We start from the raw sequence: 17,794 nt of genomic DNA on the forward strand, positions 1-17,794 counted from the left end.
CCAAACTTGTCGCCGGTAACAGCACACAGCAGATATGCCAGACAGATAGACCAAATGCCAAAACAACAGTTAGCCAGGTGGGCTGCAGCTGGGGCTAATGGTTGTATCTTACAGACTCTTTGAAAAAATTAACTTAAATTCTGATCCTTTCATTTAGTAAGATGAAAGTATTATGCTCAAGTCTTTTCTTGCTGGAGAACTTATCAGAAGGGGGATCACAGAAGCTATCATGCAAACTAGTACACTTGAAAGGGGGGTACTGTTAATAATGATTGGAGTGTATGGTCATCCTAGTTCATCAGGGAGTTTCCGTTGAGCAGGTGAAATGATCAGAATATACATATTCCTAGAGTCAGGTGAGAAGTCTGAAAAAGAATAGGAAGAACTGAAGAAAGAAAAAGTGTGGAAAGGAGTGGCATCAGTTAACAGAGAAATAATGAGAGGTCTATTCTAGAAGGTGATGAACATCTCTAGAAAACACAGAACCCCATAGTCTATTTCTACCTGTAGACATAACGAGACTGTCATCATTAAACTCTCTGGTGCCTCCTCTCTTGTGTGCAAAGGCGGGTAGTGGGTCGTGAGACAATCTGAAATGTGGGGAGCCTGGACTTGAGGCAAGAGCGTGCTGGATGCACAGTGAAAGGAGGTGTGGGGCTCCGACCACAGAGGGCTTAGGGGTGGGTCTGATTATGGTCCTCAGGGACCCTGCAAGCTTTCAAGGCACAGAGCCCACTCCTGGAATCTTCAGACAAGCTGGGAGCCACCTGTGTGGAGGGGCGGGGCAGCAGCTGCAGGCTCTGGAGTCGACATGAGTACAAACGGGAACATGCCAGCATTAGCTCCACGTTGATCCCAGCCTTTCAGAATCACAAACCACAGCAAAGTGTGTTCTAAGTAGATTCTGTCCTCCATTTTCTATAACCTCTTTAGTGCTCTGAGCTAAGTGAAGCCAAATTCTCTGGTTCTTTTGGGGCCAAAGGAGTTCATCTCAATTCTAAAGTGGCTGGCATGGTGTTAGTGGAATTCGATGACAGTTGGAATTTGATGATTTAGAAAATCCCTAATGTAGTAAATCTGTCAGCAATTAGTTGAAAGCATACGCTAATCATATTTGGTAGCATATAAAAACGTAAATGAGCAAATTCAAATCGGTGCTATCAGTAATAATCTCTAGTTTCTAAAAATAACTTGGGAGTAGACCAAGCAAACATTAGCTGTCTTCTAATGAAACTGCCTCAGGAAGTGGACCTAAACTTTTGGCAAAGCACTAAAGCTTCCTGGAATGACCTTAAAATCCCTTATTTGTCTTCCCTGCTTTTCAGGAAAAAAAACTTTCATTTTCATGTAACATGAGCCATAAAGTAGGGTATTTTTAATAATATAAAAAGTCTCAAGGTCTGAAAGTTAAGTTCACCATCCTCCTTTGTGTGCCAAACAGATACAAGTGCCAAAAGCCAAAGTGTACTAAACAAAAACAACAAGTGCCCAGCCCCCAGCAGTACAGAGACCTACGGTCACTTCCGGGGTGTCTACTTCTTTCAGCCGATACATGCACAATCTTCAACAAATCAGCTACAACGATGTATTAGGATGTTAACCAAAAACATCCAAATTCTGTTGCTTAGTAACTGCTGTCAAAAGATCCAATTTCTAGCTCTGCTCTTTGTATGGACTAAACCATGAAAAGAGGAGGATTAGGCACCATGATTCTGTTCTGTGCAGACTACAATTTGCAGTGGGATTTATAGGAGGATATTCAAAGAAGATTATTTCTTTCTTGCAAAGCTGGTGGAAAGGAAAATTTCTTCCATTGATTTTCAGTCTTTTAAAAACAAGACTATATAATGTTATTAATAGATATAGTTTTACAAATCACTGACATTTTTACTCAATTTTGTTCAAACAACATAGTCACATCAGATTATTCTATTTCATCCCTGTATTGATTGTGCATTTGATAAGCACTCAGATTAGGTAATTAGTTAAAATCAAATTCTACTGCTTTGTTCTTTTGTTCATTTAATGCCATTAATAGAACTAGTAAAATAGGGTTTTTTTAAAAAAAACTACAGATGCAAAAATGGATAAAAAAATGAAAATTTTAAAATAGAATGAAGTTGGGGAAACAAAAATAAAATGGGAAAGAAGTGGAAGATTTGTGAATACTTCAAAAATCTCAATGGAACATATGGTATCCCCTCCAGAATGTGAGGATAATACCTCATACAGACTTTGGTAGTGTTGAGGAATTTATCTACAGAGAAAAGATTTATTAAGCAAATTAAGAGAAGCACAAGGTGAGTTTTGAATTAGTTGAGAATAAACTACTTTCACCTATTTTTAGCACCATCCGTATGTGAAAAAGAAGCAACAGCTTAATTGCAATTAAATCCTAGATACTCATTACAGCAAGCCTAATGGTCCTCTCTACTGACAAAAACTCTGATCTCTTGGTTTAAGTAATAAAATGGTATATAAAGATAGTCTACAAATTAACTATTCAGGCCACCTCTCTTTAACAAAAATTAATGTTATAATATTTCTGAGTTTCACAAAGTATTGTCATTGCAAAACATTTTGAAAAATCTTTAAAAGTGAGCATTTAGTCATTAAAAAGTAGCTGAAGAAATAATTAAATGCCAATCTTCTACCTATGAAATTGGCAAAAAAATACTTTTACAACATTAAGTGTGGGTGAGAGTCCAAGGTAACTGACTGACATTTTTTAAATTCTTATTTTTTATTGAAGTATAGCCGATTTATAAGACACTGACATTTTTACATGATAGGGTTGCAAGTGTAAATTTGCATAACTTTAAGAGGTGAGCTTTATAAACAGTATTTTTACGTGTTTCAATATCAATATTTATTTAAAAAATTTAAACCATTAATATTTTCACCTTAACAATCTCCATTATGAGAATTTATCCTAAGGAAATAACCAGAAATGTATGTGCAATAATAATGGTAAGTAAAAATAACCACTATACTTTACTGAGCACATACTATATCCCAAGGCAGTATGTGATACTGTACATAGATTACCATTTTGTTTAATTCTCACAATAACCCTATGAGGCTGTTATTTATACTATCTTCATTTTATAGATGAGAAAACAGAGGCTAAAAGGTTAAGTGACTGTAAGAGCTGGGAAGTACAGTGGAGCTGGGATTCAAATTCAGGTCTATTTGACGCCTAAGTCCAAGTTCTCAGTCAGTAAATCATGATGCTACTCTAAGAAAAATGTAACAAGAAAATGAGGGCAGTAACTGGTAGTTCCACAGAATATTGTTCATAATTGTGAAACAATGTGGAAACAGCTTACTGTTCAACAAAAGGGGAATGTTTAAATGGATATTATACAGCTATTAATTTAGCACAATATTAAGATACATTTTAATGACAGAAAAATTCCGTAATATATTAAGCGTAAAGAGCAGGTTTAAAGCAGCATGTCCAGTGTGATTCCCAATATATAATGTGTGTGTGTGTGTGTCTGAGTAGAGAAGAAGACTGAAGGACAAATACGGACTTCATTTTCTTTTGTGTTCTTTCCTGCATTTTCTAAATTATTTTTGAAATTAGGAAAAGCTACATTTTTTGGGGTAGGAGGGAAGCCCTTAAAAGGAAAGAAATATCTTCTCCAGAATGATACAAAATTATAAATTATTTGTGCTTTGGAAAAAAAATCTTCCCATCCTCACACTAAAAATGAAGGGAAGAGAACAATGGTGAGAGGTAGACTAGAACCACGAAAGAACAGCATTTACATATTTCATTTTCAAAAGCAAACTGGAAGACTTAGCACCTTTAGATGGGTTTGAGCCCTCAGGCTTTTGTCAAGCTATCATTAGGCAACAATGTGAAAACTATTTGCAGGGAAAGATTTTGCAATATTTCTAATATATTACTAAGACACCTATGCTTCATTCTTTTCTCTGGTCTGTACTTTAGTTATAGGGAATAATATTTTTCCCCAAGGAAAACCAAAAAAAGTCTTAATATGAATTTATTATACAGCTGAAGTAGAAATAATTTTTTGTAACTTTAAGGGTGCACAGATCCAGACAGTGAATCATGAATCCAAACAATTTTGACTAAGCTTGTATAGACACTTATTTTTATATCCCTTAGCCTTCTACTCATCTAAAACCTAACCTTGAAAGGCTCCAACAATTTAAAGATTAAATCATAAGTTATTAAGCCATTAATTTAACCATTTAAGCCTCTAAAATCAGCACATACTACCTTCCCCCACCTCAAGTCAATCTGCAAGAGATTGAAATAATAAAAATGATAATATCTCACACTTACAAAGTAGCTTTGATGTGCAGGAGCCTAAAATACTTTAAAAAAAACTTTATAGAAAAACTAGGACCATCCACCCACATCTCGGAGTACATCTGAGGTAGAAGCTGGCAGCTGGTGAAAAGCAATGGAGCAATTTACCATCTGCACAGAAGACTACTACTTTTGAACAAGTATAAGGAATAGATGAAATTATGGAAATGAAAATAGAATTAGCTGTTCAATTAAAGGGTAAGTTCAATGGCCACAGATTCCAAAGGCTATTATTTAAATTTTCATCAGAAGACATGGTTTAAGGGTTCCCTTTAGAGGGAAAGATACAAAAAACAAAGAAAAGCAACCCCTACCTACAGTAGGGAGGTTACTGGTCCTAGTGGTTCTGTCCAGATTTTCCCAGGAAGGACAGATACTACTGGCTCCACCTCAGACACACAATAAACCGACTATGATACTTAAGTTCTTTTTGTGTCTCGCAACATTTCCCTCTCTTTCACACTCAATTTCTAAGATCCTTACATAGAATATTTATCCTGACGTTTCGGTGTGCATAGCTGGAATCCTGCTCCAAGCTCTGCCTCCTCCACGCATTTCAAGCACCCTATACAAACAATTTCCGGCCGCCCGCACAAACATGAGGCTAACGACTCAAACTTATATTTTTTTGGAGTCTGATTTTTAAAAAATGTATTTTCCTCTTCAGTCTCTTCCCTAAAGAAAAACTGAGGCAATTCTATCCTACAGTTTTATGAAGTGAGGGCCTAGGAGCAAGGTGAAAGAACACCTGAGCCGTCTTCACTGGGGAGCAACTCCATCCTCAAGGTTCTTTTCCCTCATTCTGATTTCCTCACACATCTTTAACTTACAGTCACTTATCTCTAAAAGATCAAGCATGAAAAAAAGGATTTAAGTAAAATAAATACTTCAACTAGATACATAAAAATAATATTTCTTCACTGCCTGGGAGTATACAAAATCAGAATAACAATGAAAACACTGGCGACTGAGGTGAGACAGCCATTAAGAGTGTTCATCGTTGATTTCTGTTATTGTTTTTGTTTTCTGTTTTTAGTGAGCAAACTACCTATTCTCCTAGATGCCTTACATGGTACTTGCTTGAATGTGAGAGGGAGAAACCAGGTGACCTTAGAGTCCTTTCAGTGCTAGGATTCTATTCTATGTTGTCCTAACTTTCACCAATGGTTCAAAGCAGCAAAATTAAGAAGGTGACAAATGGCACTTGGAGAAAGGCAGAAAGACGAGGACGGCACTAAGTTGCCAAGCAGACTCTGATTATTATCTAATACAGCACCACCTTTTTGCAGGGGTTTTGAGAATATCTTTCCAATGATACATTTCTGTTCTTTCCCAAATGATACAGTCAACTTAATTGACCCCAAACAGTCTGACTTTGTACACTGATGAAAGAACTGAAAAAAATCCTAAATGAATTTGCTCCACTCTGCTCACTCTTAACTGTGATTGGTCTTTCAGTCCAGTTGATACAAACTTAAGAAATGAAAATCAATCATAATATATACTACACAAAGGATAATATGGAAAAAAAATTTACTCTAATTAACATGTATTATAAAGTTAAATACTATATCCAACAGCAACTGTTTAGTAGCTGTTTCTCCCCCAAATTCTGATAATTTAGTTATTCTGCATAATTCAGCATTCTGATGCTGATAATTTGGTGCTACTTGTGAAGAACATAATTGCTATGGCTTTTATATCTATACATGTACAAAGATAGATATGTATATATATGCACATGTGTACCCACACACACATATATGAGATAGGAAATTAAAATGAAAGTAAAAAATCTTGATACCTTCTTCATGGCCTGACACTTGGCTGTCTCAGAAAAGCCAATCATCTTATCAGGAGAACAGATCTTGATGAAGGGGAAGTTGGATTCCTCAGCAATCTTTGCAGCTAAAGCTGTCTTCCCACTGTGAGGAGGGCCTGCAGAAAGATATGAGCAAGTCAGGGGAAAAAAGCCAACCTAAGCAAAGGGGAATAAAACAAGTTTAAACTTTTATCCACAATGTACTGAGGTCTCAACTAGTTGCTCATTAACATTTCCTGACACAATTTTGTGGCAGACGGTGTTTTCTCTTATTTATTAGCAACTAAATTTAATGAACTGATTAGCATTTCTCAAACGTATGATGAAATACATTCCATCTTTCTTTCTCACATAACCTTAATCTTTCAAACTTCTGGCTAAACATAGAAAATGCACGGGTTTTGCTTCTTTAAAAAAAAAAAAAAGAGAGAGAATGCATTCAAATGCATATCAGTACTTATGTTGTTAGTTCTACCAAATTGTTTGTCTGACAAAAAATACAATCTTCTTAGGGGATAAAACGGGGGCAGGGAAAAACTGCCTTATTAGAAGCAAATGTGACTTAAAAAGCTAGAGTACTCGGGCCTCCTAATGAAGGCCACCAAATGTACACACTTCACTGTATTAAGACATCTCCTCCTCCTTCCTTTCTATGTAATAAAAGATGTGCCCCTCTTTCACCCATAAAACAACCAATCATTCTTTCCCATCTTCTCAGATTGTACCCTCTCCTCCATATGTTCCACCTCTTTCTCTTCCCTGAAGCCTTTTCCACAGCATTAAACAAGCCCTAGTCTATTGACAGTTTAATCAACAAAACAAAAAACTCTTTTGGGACTTCACAGCCCTCAATACTACATCTTCTCCCTTCAAAATGGAACCTCCCTGAATAATCAGCTAGGCTGGCTGTGGCTGCCCTCCCTCTTTACCTTCTTCCATCCTCAAACAAGCCCTAAGGATTCCACTCCCATTACATGGAACAGGTTCCCATCAGGGTCAGCAATGACCTCCATGTCACCAAATCCAACACTTTATCTGTTGGCCTCTGAGGAATATCTGATACAATTGATAACTCTCCTCTTTAAATATTTTTCTTGGCTTCTGTGACAGCACATGCTCTTTTCCCCCTCTTACCTCTCTGGTTACTCTTGCTCAATCTTCTTTGTCAACTCTTCCTGCTCTACTTAGTCCTTAATGTTGACATACCTCAGAGATCAGTTCTAGGTCCCCTCTTCTTCTCTCTTTTTTCTTTCAGTGGAAGTATTGGGGATCATACCCAGGAACTCATGCATGATAAGCAGGTGCTCTACCACTGAGCTATACCCACCCCCTCTCCCCTTTCTTCTCAACCTATTCTTTCTGTAAGTGACTTCATTCACTCCCACAGATTCAGCAGCAGTCTGCATACTGACAACTCATGAATGTACACTGTTAGCAAGACTTCTCTTCTGAGCACCAGACCCACATATCCAACGGGCTACTCAACATTTCCAGTTCAATTATCCTACAGGAATCCTGAACTTAACATGTCCAAAATGAAACTTGTGGTCTTTCTTCCCGAAATGTCCTTCTCCACTAGTGTTCCCAACCTTAGTAAAGAATACCATTTACCAGGCGGCGTATACTAGAAACCCAGGGATCACGTTTGATATCTCTCCCTGTATTCAACCTACTTACTATTTCTAAGCTTCAGCATCCCAATCTACAAAATAGGAAAATTAGCAGCATCTACATTCACAGGACTGAAGTGGATTTAAATGAGACTGTATGTATTAGTGTTAGTAGAGTGACTGGCAAATAGTTAAGAGTTCAAAGAATGTTAGCTTGATTATGTTTAATAATTAGTATTATAATAATAATTATTAAGTCCCTTTTATTCTACCCCCTACACATTCCTCAAAATGGTCTACTTAACTCCATCTCTCCTACCACCACATTACTTCAAATCACAATCAGTTCTCATTAAGACTAATACAAGTGCTTGTCACCATTGGTCTCTCATGTATTTTTGCCACTCTAATCCATTCTCTATCACAAAGCGGTCATGATGTTTTGAAAATATAAATCTGATCATGTCACTTCACTGCTTAAAACCCTACAAATGGCTCCCCATTGCTCCTCAGAGAGAGTCTACCTCTTTGTCACGGTCTCCAATGCTTTGCATGAACTGGTTTCTGTCTACTTCTTCAGTCTCATGTTGTAGCCAATCTCCCTTTGTGTTTCGGTCTCCTTCCTGCCCAGGGGTTTTTCACAAGCTGGTCCCTCTGCCTAGATCATCTTCCCCAGTTACTCTGCCTGCCCAGCTTCTCCTCATCCTTCAGGCCTTGGCTTAATGTGTTTTTCTCAGGAAGTCCCTACCCTCAGACCTTTGGAAGGGACTGGATTCCCGTCACGTGGACTCACTTTTCTGTTGTTCTTTTAATTATAACCATAAACAAATAATTGGTGAATAGAATGAATGTCTTCCTTTTTTGTCTACCTGGTAAAATCCTAATTGATCTTTCAAAGTGTAAGTTGAACACCACCTCTAACTTTCTTTGACCACCCACCTTAGAAAAATGACTTGCATTTACATACCCTTACACAGAGACACGGTAGTGAGGTATTTGTTTATATGCCTTTTACATGACCAGACTGAACTTTGTGAATTTCTTTGTATCTCTAGCAACTAGTTCAATACTTAAGACATAGTAAGTCCTCAGTGAATATTTATTTAATTGAACTGAGTACTATGTGGTATCCTAGTCTATTAAGCACCACAGAAATTTAGATTCAATCCTACAAGAAAACTAGTTGCTATCATTTATCAGTAAAATTCTACCCCAAGAAAATTTAAATTTGCGCACAACACTGGAACATAGACTGAATTACTATTTTCAGATCATGAATAGATTTAGGATTGAAAATAACTCATTTTTCTGGAATGTACTAAATGGTGTTGTAAAAAGTGCTGTTTTTTTTTTTTTAACTTTTGATGCCATCTCATCATTTTTTCTCACCTTCCAAAAGGACGCTAACCAATGGTGTGCGGTCACTGTTTTTAGTCTGTTGAACCAGCAGCTCCCCATCTTCTAGAACTCGAGTAACTGGATCACCCCATTTGATGATACCATTCATAATGTAACTTGCATAGTCCTCTTGGTTTGTGCCAAATGCCTATGAAGGAAAAGAACAGTTTAAAGTATTTTGAGCCTTAGTATTAAAAATTAAATATTTAAAGGTATAAAAGATGAGTGATAATTCCTACACACTAGTGCTATAGCAATATTCCATATTAATGTAAAAAGCCTGACAAGCAAAAAAAAAAAAAAAAAAAAAGAAAGAAAGCTGTTTTATAATTTTTCATTTAACTTTTTACCCAATGGGGGCAAAAACTGCTTTAAGTGACTTAATGAAATAAAAAATAGATTCTAGGCACAGATTCTAAGAGAACTAAACCCTCATAATCCTTGAGAAAGGGTATGTTCCAAAGTGCTTATTTCTGTAAGGAGTATATGGGTTGTGGCCTTCTGTTAAGAACATAGAGCAGAAGAGATTATGGATTTAGAAATCAGTAACAGTTGGCCCAGCACACAAAGATACTACCAGTGTCAGGGATTAAAGTGGGAATATGAAATGGTGACGTGGAGATCCTGTCCACTTCAGCTTGGCGGTAGGAAATATTAAGTCAACTTGGACCAAGATAAGTGTGTGTAAATGTAAGATCTAGAATGAGGCAGAAATGAGCAAAGGTAATGAAAGACTGAAGGGTTAGGAAAAGAAAAGCAACTGCTATATATAATAATTTTATTTGTATTATATACTGGGGCTTAAATCACATCCCTCTTCATTTCCAACTTCTAATCTTAAATTGTAAGTCCCCATTAAACCAGCTACCAAAAGCAGTCAAAAACTTTAGTGCTTATTTACTTAACTGAATAGCATTTTCATAAGGTTAGCAGGAGAAGAAATGAGTAGGAAAACATAATTCAATGTAAAGGTCATTTATCTTGAGAACTTCAAATTTTTAAAAAAATTATCACATCCCTCAAAAAATCAATTTTTCATTCCCCAATGTATGGAATAATTTTAAGTTCTTTAGAATCTGCACCTCATCGGAAGTCATTCTTTGTAATTCTGTCTCTAAACAGTACACAGTGGGTCTCATCACTCTATTGCATTGCCATGAAATCATTTTTCAGACCACTCTTTACTAGTGCTTTAACTCCTGAGCACGGAGTAATGTCCTTATTCCCTCGTCTGGATATGGTAAATCCAGTGGCCCCGTAAAAGTTATAAAGAGCCTAATAAATACCAGCTGAAAGGCCATTGCAGGAAATATGCAGACTGGCTGGCTTTTGTCTGTATTCCAGTTATACACTCCAAGCCTCACAGTAGCAGCATTAAGACACATGAACCAGAAAACAGTGACCCTCCCAAGCTACACAATATGCATGAGGTGTCCTTACATACCCTGTCATTTCATTTTTTGTTTTATCCCCAGACCCTTGGAATAAATAAAAGCTACTATTTACTTAATTAACTTAGTGAAGTTGCCCCTTCCTTGTAGCCAAATTATTTGTCATTAAAAAATCTTAAGACAGATCGAGGGAATTCGAGGGCAGGGTAACTTATAGCTCAGTGGAATAGCGCGTACATAGCATGCACAAGGTCCTGGGTTCAATATCCAGTATCTCCATTAAAAAAAAAAAGAAAAAAATTAAATAAACAAATAAACCTAATTACATCCCCCCAAACAAACAAAAACAAAAACAAAAACAAAAACAAAAACAACCCAAAAAAAGATCGGTTAGGCTGTGCTCTAATATTTTTGGTAACTATTAAAAATAACAGCAAAAGATTAAACCATTTCTACTGCTAAGTAACTTTTGAAACTAATTATTTTATATTTAAAAGTCAGTAGTCCTAAAAGGGCAGACAGGACTAAAACAAATTGTTTTTGTCTTTAAAGGAGTTACTTGCAATAAATAATTATTGCCAAGAATATATAAAGAACTTATACCAATCAAATAAAAATAAACAATACAACAACAAAAAAAAAACCAGAAAAAAGACATGAACAGCATTTCACAGAAGATTCTCATATGGCCAAAAAACATGCAGAGAAATGCTTAACTTCATAGGGTAATCAGTGAAATGCAAATCAAAACCAAAATGACATCCAATTTTATATCCAACTGAATTGCAAAAATTAAGTCTAACAAAACCGAGTGTTATTGAAGAGGCAGAGTAACAGAATCTCTTTGACATTATTGCGGGTGGTGTTTATTGGCTCAATCACTGGGAAAATAGTTTTAAATTCTTTAGTTTGAAGTTGGACATTCATATAACAACCCAGCAATTTTATTCCTAAATATTTATCTAGGAAAAATTCATTCAAGAATGCTTATAGCAGCGCTTATTTGTAATAACAAAAAACTGGTAACATGCCAAATGCCCACTGACAGGAAAACTGATAAATTGTGGTAGTCACACAATGGAATGCTATTCAGCAACGAAAATAAATGAGATATAGCTACAGGAAATCATATGGATGATTCTTGACAATAAAATACGTAATAAAATAGCAAGTCTCAAAAAATTATACATACCATATTTTATTTTACACACTGCAGACTAATGACAACAATATCTCATGAATTAAAAGGTTAAGGTTAATCCAGATCTGTGCACCCAAGATCCATTTAAGAAAGAAAAACAAATGGACACACCTCTTTAAGAGGCTGCTCTACAGTCTGTTTTTGTATTAACATAGGACTCCAAAAAAATGGCTACACAAACATTAGTGGTTGTTTCATAGGAAAATGGGTCGATGACTTTATACTGTATTCTAAAACTCCAACTGTAACTGTTGAGTTTTGAGTATGTTTTAAGAAATTTTTAAAAGAATTTAATAAATTAAGAAAAACCTTTTTTAAAAAGGGCACCTTGGGTGGTTACAAGCTTTAGAAATGACAGCAGTTAGAGGAACCAGAGGTACTGAGCAAGAAAAAGGGACGCCTTGGAGGAGGTTGGGGAAGGTAGAGAGAGAGGAGATGAGAGTTTAAATATCATAATAATATATGAAGGATGGATGAATTAGGAGGAATTTAGGTTTCTGCAGCTTCAGGTTGTATTAGAAGCAATGAGAAAACTAATTACAATTCAATATAAAGAACTAATAGTTGGAAAGTTTCAAAATTGAATGGTCTGCCTTATAAGATGGTGAGCTCCCTATCATGAGAAATATTTCAGTAAATATAGGTTAATTACTCAGCCATTGGAGTTACTCTACAGATGTTTCTTATGTTGGACATTTCCAATACTGAGATTTCCTGATTTTTAACTACATATGATACAACCTTCCACAATAAATGGGTAAAATGGTACTTATTTTTCTCCTGAATTATTATTTTTCGGTTTATATACCACTCAATATTCATACTCACTGGTTTGATATCATTCTCCAAAGAAGCAAGGAAGTCCCCTCTCGTCACCTGCAGGCTCTCTGCTTTCTCCATGTCCACTTCTACTTTAGTACTGGCCTAATTAGGAATGAAAGCAAACTGTAAGGACTTCCAAGATTTAAGAATATTTTCAGCCTAAGAAATGTAACACCTGAGAATTTGAAAAGCTTATTTTCACAGACAAAGCCCATCTCTTTCAAATTCACAAATATATATATATATATATATATATATATGTATATATATATATATATACATACATACACACACACACACACACACACACACACACACCCTTTGCCTGAACAATTCCACTTATAGGTGTTTATCCCATGAATATATTCACAAATGTATACAAAGTTACATATACCAGGGTATCTACTACTACAGTAATTTGTATTAGCAGGAGACTGGAAGCAAATTAAATGTCCATCAAGAGGGTGCCCATTAAGTAAATTATGACACATCTGTACCAAAGAACATTAGATAGCTGTTTTTTTCAAAATGAGGCATGAGGAGGAGAGAATATACAGAGAAGGTCTCTACTCTAAGAATAGTGGTTCTCATCCTTGGCTGCAAATCACACACACACACACACACACACACACACACACACACACGCCCAGCCCCAGCAGGATTTTAATTTAACAGTTCCAGTAGAGGGCCTAGGCATTTATATTTTTATAAAGTGCAGATGGTTCTGATGCTCAACCAGGTTTGTGAACCATTATTCTAGGGGACCAAGGACCTGCAACTTTGATCTGTACTCATACTTTGTGCTTGAGAATCTATGTGGTGGCTCCAAACACTCTGCTTACTGCACCTGGAGCTAACACTTAGAACAGACATCTGGAGAAGCATCAAGGCCTTTATCAGCACTTGGAGCTGCCTGGGCCTGATGAGTGATTGAGATACCAACACACATTTTAATGTGACTGGGCTCACTCCCAATAGCGCAAGGCAAGTGAGTCTAATTTTTAAAGTGGGTACTATGGATTTTTAAAAAACATATCTTCAAAAAAAATCTGACTATAAAACAAAAGTATGTTAAGCAATATCAACCTTCCAAAGATTATTATAAAATATGAGTCATATTCCTTTAGGAACTAACTGCTGAGACAAATAAAATGACAGACATTTTGTAAAAAGTCAGCGTTATGGGATAAAAAGAACACTGTCAGAAAACTGGATCAGGATAGCAAACAACACATTTATTTATCTCTCTTCCTGCTCCCAATCCCATGAAATGACAGAAAGTGAGAGAGAAAGGTTTAAAAGCATGGAACATATATCCAGAAGTTTTAACACCAATCTAGGAGGAGTCTCAGAAGGAAAGCAGAGAAAGAATAATAGAGAAAAAACAAAATAAGATAGAAGAAGAAAAAATCTACAGCTGAAGAAAGGTGTATCTTTGCATTTTAAAGATTTCAGTGAGTGCTGATCAGGGTAAATGAAAAGGAACCCACAGAAATGTAGACACACTGTTGTAAACTATCAGAGCAACAAAGATGAAGAGAAATTTCTAGAACCCTTTTGAAACACAAAAACAGGTCACCTGCAAAGGAGCAAGAAGAAAGGCTAGAAACTAGAAGACACTGTGATCATGTCTTCAAAAATACAGCTGGCTATCTACCTTAGAAAATGATTCTCGCATGTACACAGGAGGCGCAGGCAAGCATTTTCATAATAGTATTATGAAATACTATTATGATTTCCTCTTAGAGTGAAGCTGAATTCAAATAACAGAAACATACAGCATTTGAAGGGAAAAACTTGCCCATTTTTCAACATTTGCCCAAAAATATGATAGATTTCAGAAGTAAAGTTGATGTGAAACTTGTCTCTTTACTATTAAGAAAGGACTCACCTAATGAATTAAAGTGAATTAAGATGGCTGGGGGACAGTTATTTGGGAACAATTTGTTTTTTGATACTCCAGGAATTTTAGAAGTTACCTAAGAGTAAATAATCAATATTACAATTATATTTTTCCTGCCTGTTCATTAAAATAACTTTTCTAAGGACTTCTCTAAGCGAAGTTTTGCTATTTTTTCAAAATTGTAAAATCTTATTTAAAAAATCTACAATTCTGAATTTTTCTCATTTTGAAAACCTTTTCCCATCTGTCTGAATTAGTGCAATTTTTTCCTGCATTTTATTTATAACAGCTAATCAATATAGAAGAGGCAACATCTTTCAGCTTGTACCTGAAGAAACTAATAAACTTGTATTTCAACACTAGCAAATATCTAGTGGTCACCCTTAAATTTCATAACCTTTTAAATCTGACCTTTCAAAGTTCTTATCATTCCTCTTAAATTAAGGGTAGAATGACCTTAATCAATCAAAATTCTACAGAAAATAAGTAATAATTTCATTGAAATTCTGCAAACATAAATCAGCTTTGATTCAGTTGCAAAGTGTGTGTGTGTCCTCAGCTTATTTCCTTACAACAGATAAGAGCAGAAGAAATTTGGGTTATGAATCTTCTCTACCTGAAGCAGAAATTCCTTTCAAGCTAAAAACAACCAAATGTCACATGAATTTTAATTGACCACAAACATGGGTTCAAGCGCAAATGACATGAACATCAGGTGTTTATGATTGGATTTTCGACTTGTTTGAGAAAACCTGAAAAAAACAGTTTAACAGGGAAGACTTGTTTAGTTTATTCTACCTGACTTAAGCCTAATTCTTTAGAAAAGGAAGCAAAATAAGAAATAAAGGCTTTTTAAATACAAAGAAGGAACATCATAACAAAGTTGAATGTTGGTTTAAGTTTTACACCAACTTTAAATCATAAGTTTCAAATTAAATACTTATTCATCAGTCACAACTAGTAAAGCAAGAACATACACAGCAATAAGGACACTAAACCTGTGCGCCTTTCGTTCACCTGAGGAAGAGTCTTGTTGGGAAAAGAGTTTAAAGACCTGGACCTTGCAGATTTTTAAAAATGCAGAAAAGAAAGTAAATATTAATATCGTTTCTTTTTTTGGGAGTGCAGTTAGTCTTAGATCTCTCCCTTCCCTGAAGTACCTACAAAGTCCCCTGCATTAGACATTCCATTGATGTTCTAAAAAATTAAAAGCTGTCTGGTACAAAGGTGTTGATCACAAGCCTATATGCATCACCTGAAGTTTAAAGATAATTCAACCACATGGAAAAAGTGAGGGAAATAATGTCCACTATTTGCACTACTTCTTACTTGCAAATCTAAAGGATAATATATTCTGTACAGCGGTAATTAACATTTTAGCCTTAAGTTAGAAAAATTATAACTGCAAATAGTCAACAAAAATCAGAAAGTCAGATACTGAAAAGGATGTATATGATATCCTCTCAAATCAGCCAATAGTAACAAAAAATGGAAATAACAAACGTTTATATAGTTTGTAAGGCACATCCACAAACAGAATTTCATTTCATTTTTACCAAAACCTGATGAAATAGGTAGTTATTTCCTCTTGACAGATCAGAAACAAAATGGTGAAAGAACTGTACTGCATAATCACACCTTCTGACTACAAAGTCTGGGGTCATCCCACCAGTCCTCACTGCCTCATGTATAGATAAATCCAGTACAGGCTTAAAGAAAGCATGTTTCTTGACAGTGGCTCAGAGACATTTTAGGATAAGATTATTGTGATAAAAATGACAAATGACCAAGAGAAAAATCTGGTGGCTAGTGCACATGAAAAATCTGGTAACTAATAAGCTACTTATTGTGGGTTATTGTGGCAAGAAGCACTGATGTGGTCTGAGGCAAAAGATTAGTATGGTGGGGAGCAAATGTTACATAATTTATACAATTTTTCTTTAGGTCACCATCACTTCTTACTAAGACATTTCTTATGGCAGGGAGAAAGGACAGATAAAGGAAATGGATGGATTCGTTCAATAAAGGACTCAATATTATATTACTGTATTTCTCACACTATCTAGCCTTTGGCATTCTTTTTTTTTTTTTTTTTTTTTTTAAATGCAGTAGTACTAGTATCCTTCTCCCACTGGGTTGCCAGTATTTTAAAGAGGTCTGCCACTGTGTCCAAAGTGGCCTTTTCCAGTATGGCATTCTTGTGTTAGACCAAAGTCAATTCCACTATGTAGGGAAACTATGACTTGTGAATAGAATTTGATTCACAATACATATACAAGTTTACCAGTTTAAAAAATATTGTATAGCACAGGGAACAATATTCAATATCTTGTAAGAGCTTATAATGAAAAAGTATATGAAAAGGAATGTAGTATAAATGTATAACTGGACCACTATGCTGCATACCAGAAACAAACACAAAATTGTAAACCAACTATGCTCCAATTAAAAAAAAATTTACTAAACACCTACCATTTTCTCAGTATTTGGAACTATTTGAGATACTGTGGGAGATTCAGAAATGAGTAAATATGGACTTAAAGTCTAGAACAGGGGTTGACAAACTTTTTCTGTAAAGAACCAGACAGTAAATATTTTAGGCTTTGTGGGCCATGCAGTTTGTGTTGCAAATACTCAGCTCATGAAAGCGGCCACAGACAATACATAAATGAATGATGTGGCTGTGTTTGAAAAATACTTTGTATATAAGAACTGGTGGTTGGCCAGATATGGCCCATGGGCCATAGTTTACCCACCCTTGGTTTAAAACCATTGACAGAGTATACCCAAATACCTAAAACATACTCAACCTGACTGTTAGGTTTTTATTATTTCCTGCATGAATTGTTATACAAGTTCCCCTCTCTTGTCTTGTGTCGCTAACCTCACTCCCCTAAAACACTCCACTCGACACAGCTGCCAGGGTGAGCTTATGTTTTAACACTATGTCACTGCTATTCTTAAAACTCTTAAATGGCTTAGCACTACTCACAGAAAAAAAGTCCAAAATTGTAGAATAGACTACACTGTATAGCACAGGGAAATATACACAAAATGTTATGATAACTCACAGAGAAAAAAATGTGACAATGAGTGTGTATATGTCCATGAATAACTGAAAAATTGTGCTGAACACTGGAATTTGACACAACATTGTAAAATGATTATAAATCAATAAAAAATGTTAAAAAAAAAAATAAAGAAAAAAAGTCCATACTTCTTAGCACAGTATAAAAGGCTCTTTGTGCTCCATCACCTGCTTTAGTCTGCTGACTTATCCCTCTACCTCCCCTTCCCTACCT

General features: G+C 35.7%; 1 protein-coding gene across 1 annotated transcript in view; it reads right to left on the reverse strand.

Moving 5' to 3' along the window:
- Window positions 1–17,794, reverse strand: part of NSF (N-ethylmaleimide sensitive factor, vesicle fusing ATPase) — a 132,581-nt gene that overhangs the window by 29,922 nt on the left and 84,865 nt on the right. The window contains exons 13-15 of the mRNA XM_074343406.1: window positions 12,596–12,691; window positions 9,167–9,323; window positions 6,150–6,283 (exon numbers count right to left, since the gene is read on the reverse strand). Coding sequence (XP_074199507.1) covers window positions 6,150–6,283; window positions 9,167–9,323; window positions 12,596–12,691 — 387 coding nt within the window. The remainder of the gene's footprint in view (window positions 1–6,149; window positions 6,284–9,166; window positions 9,324–12,595; window positions 12,692–17,794) is intronic.

The sequence above is a fragment of the Camelus bactrianus genome, chromosome 16, assembly GCF_048773025.1.
Source record: "Camelus bactrianus isolate YW-2024 breed Bactrian camel chromosome 16, ASM4877302v1, whole genome shotgun sequence".
NCBI lineage: Eukaryota > Metazoa > Chordata > Mammalia > Artiodactyla > Camelidae > Camelus > Camelus bactrianus.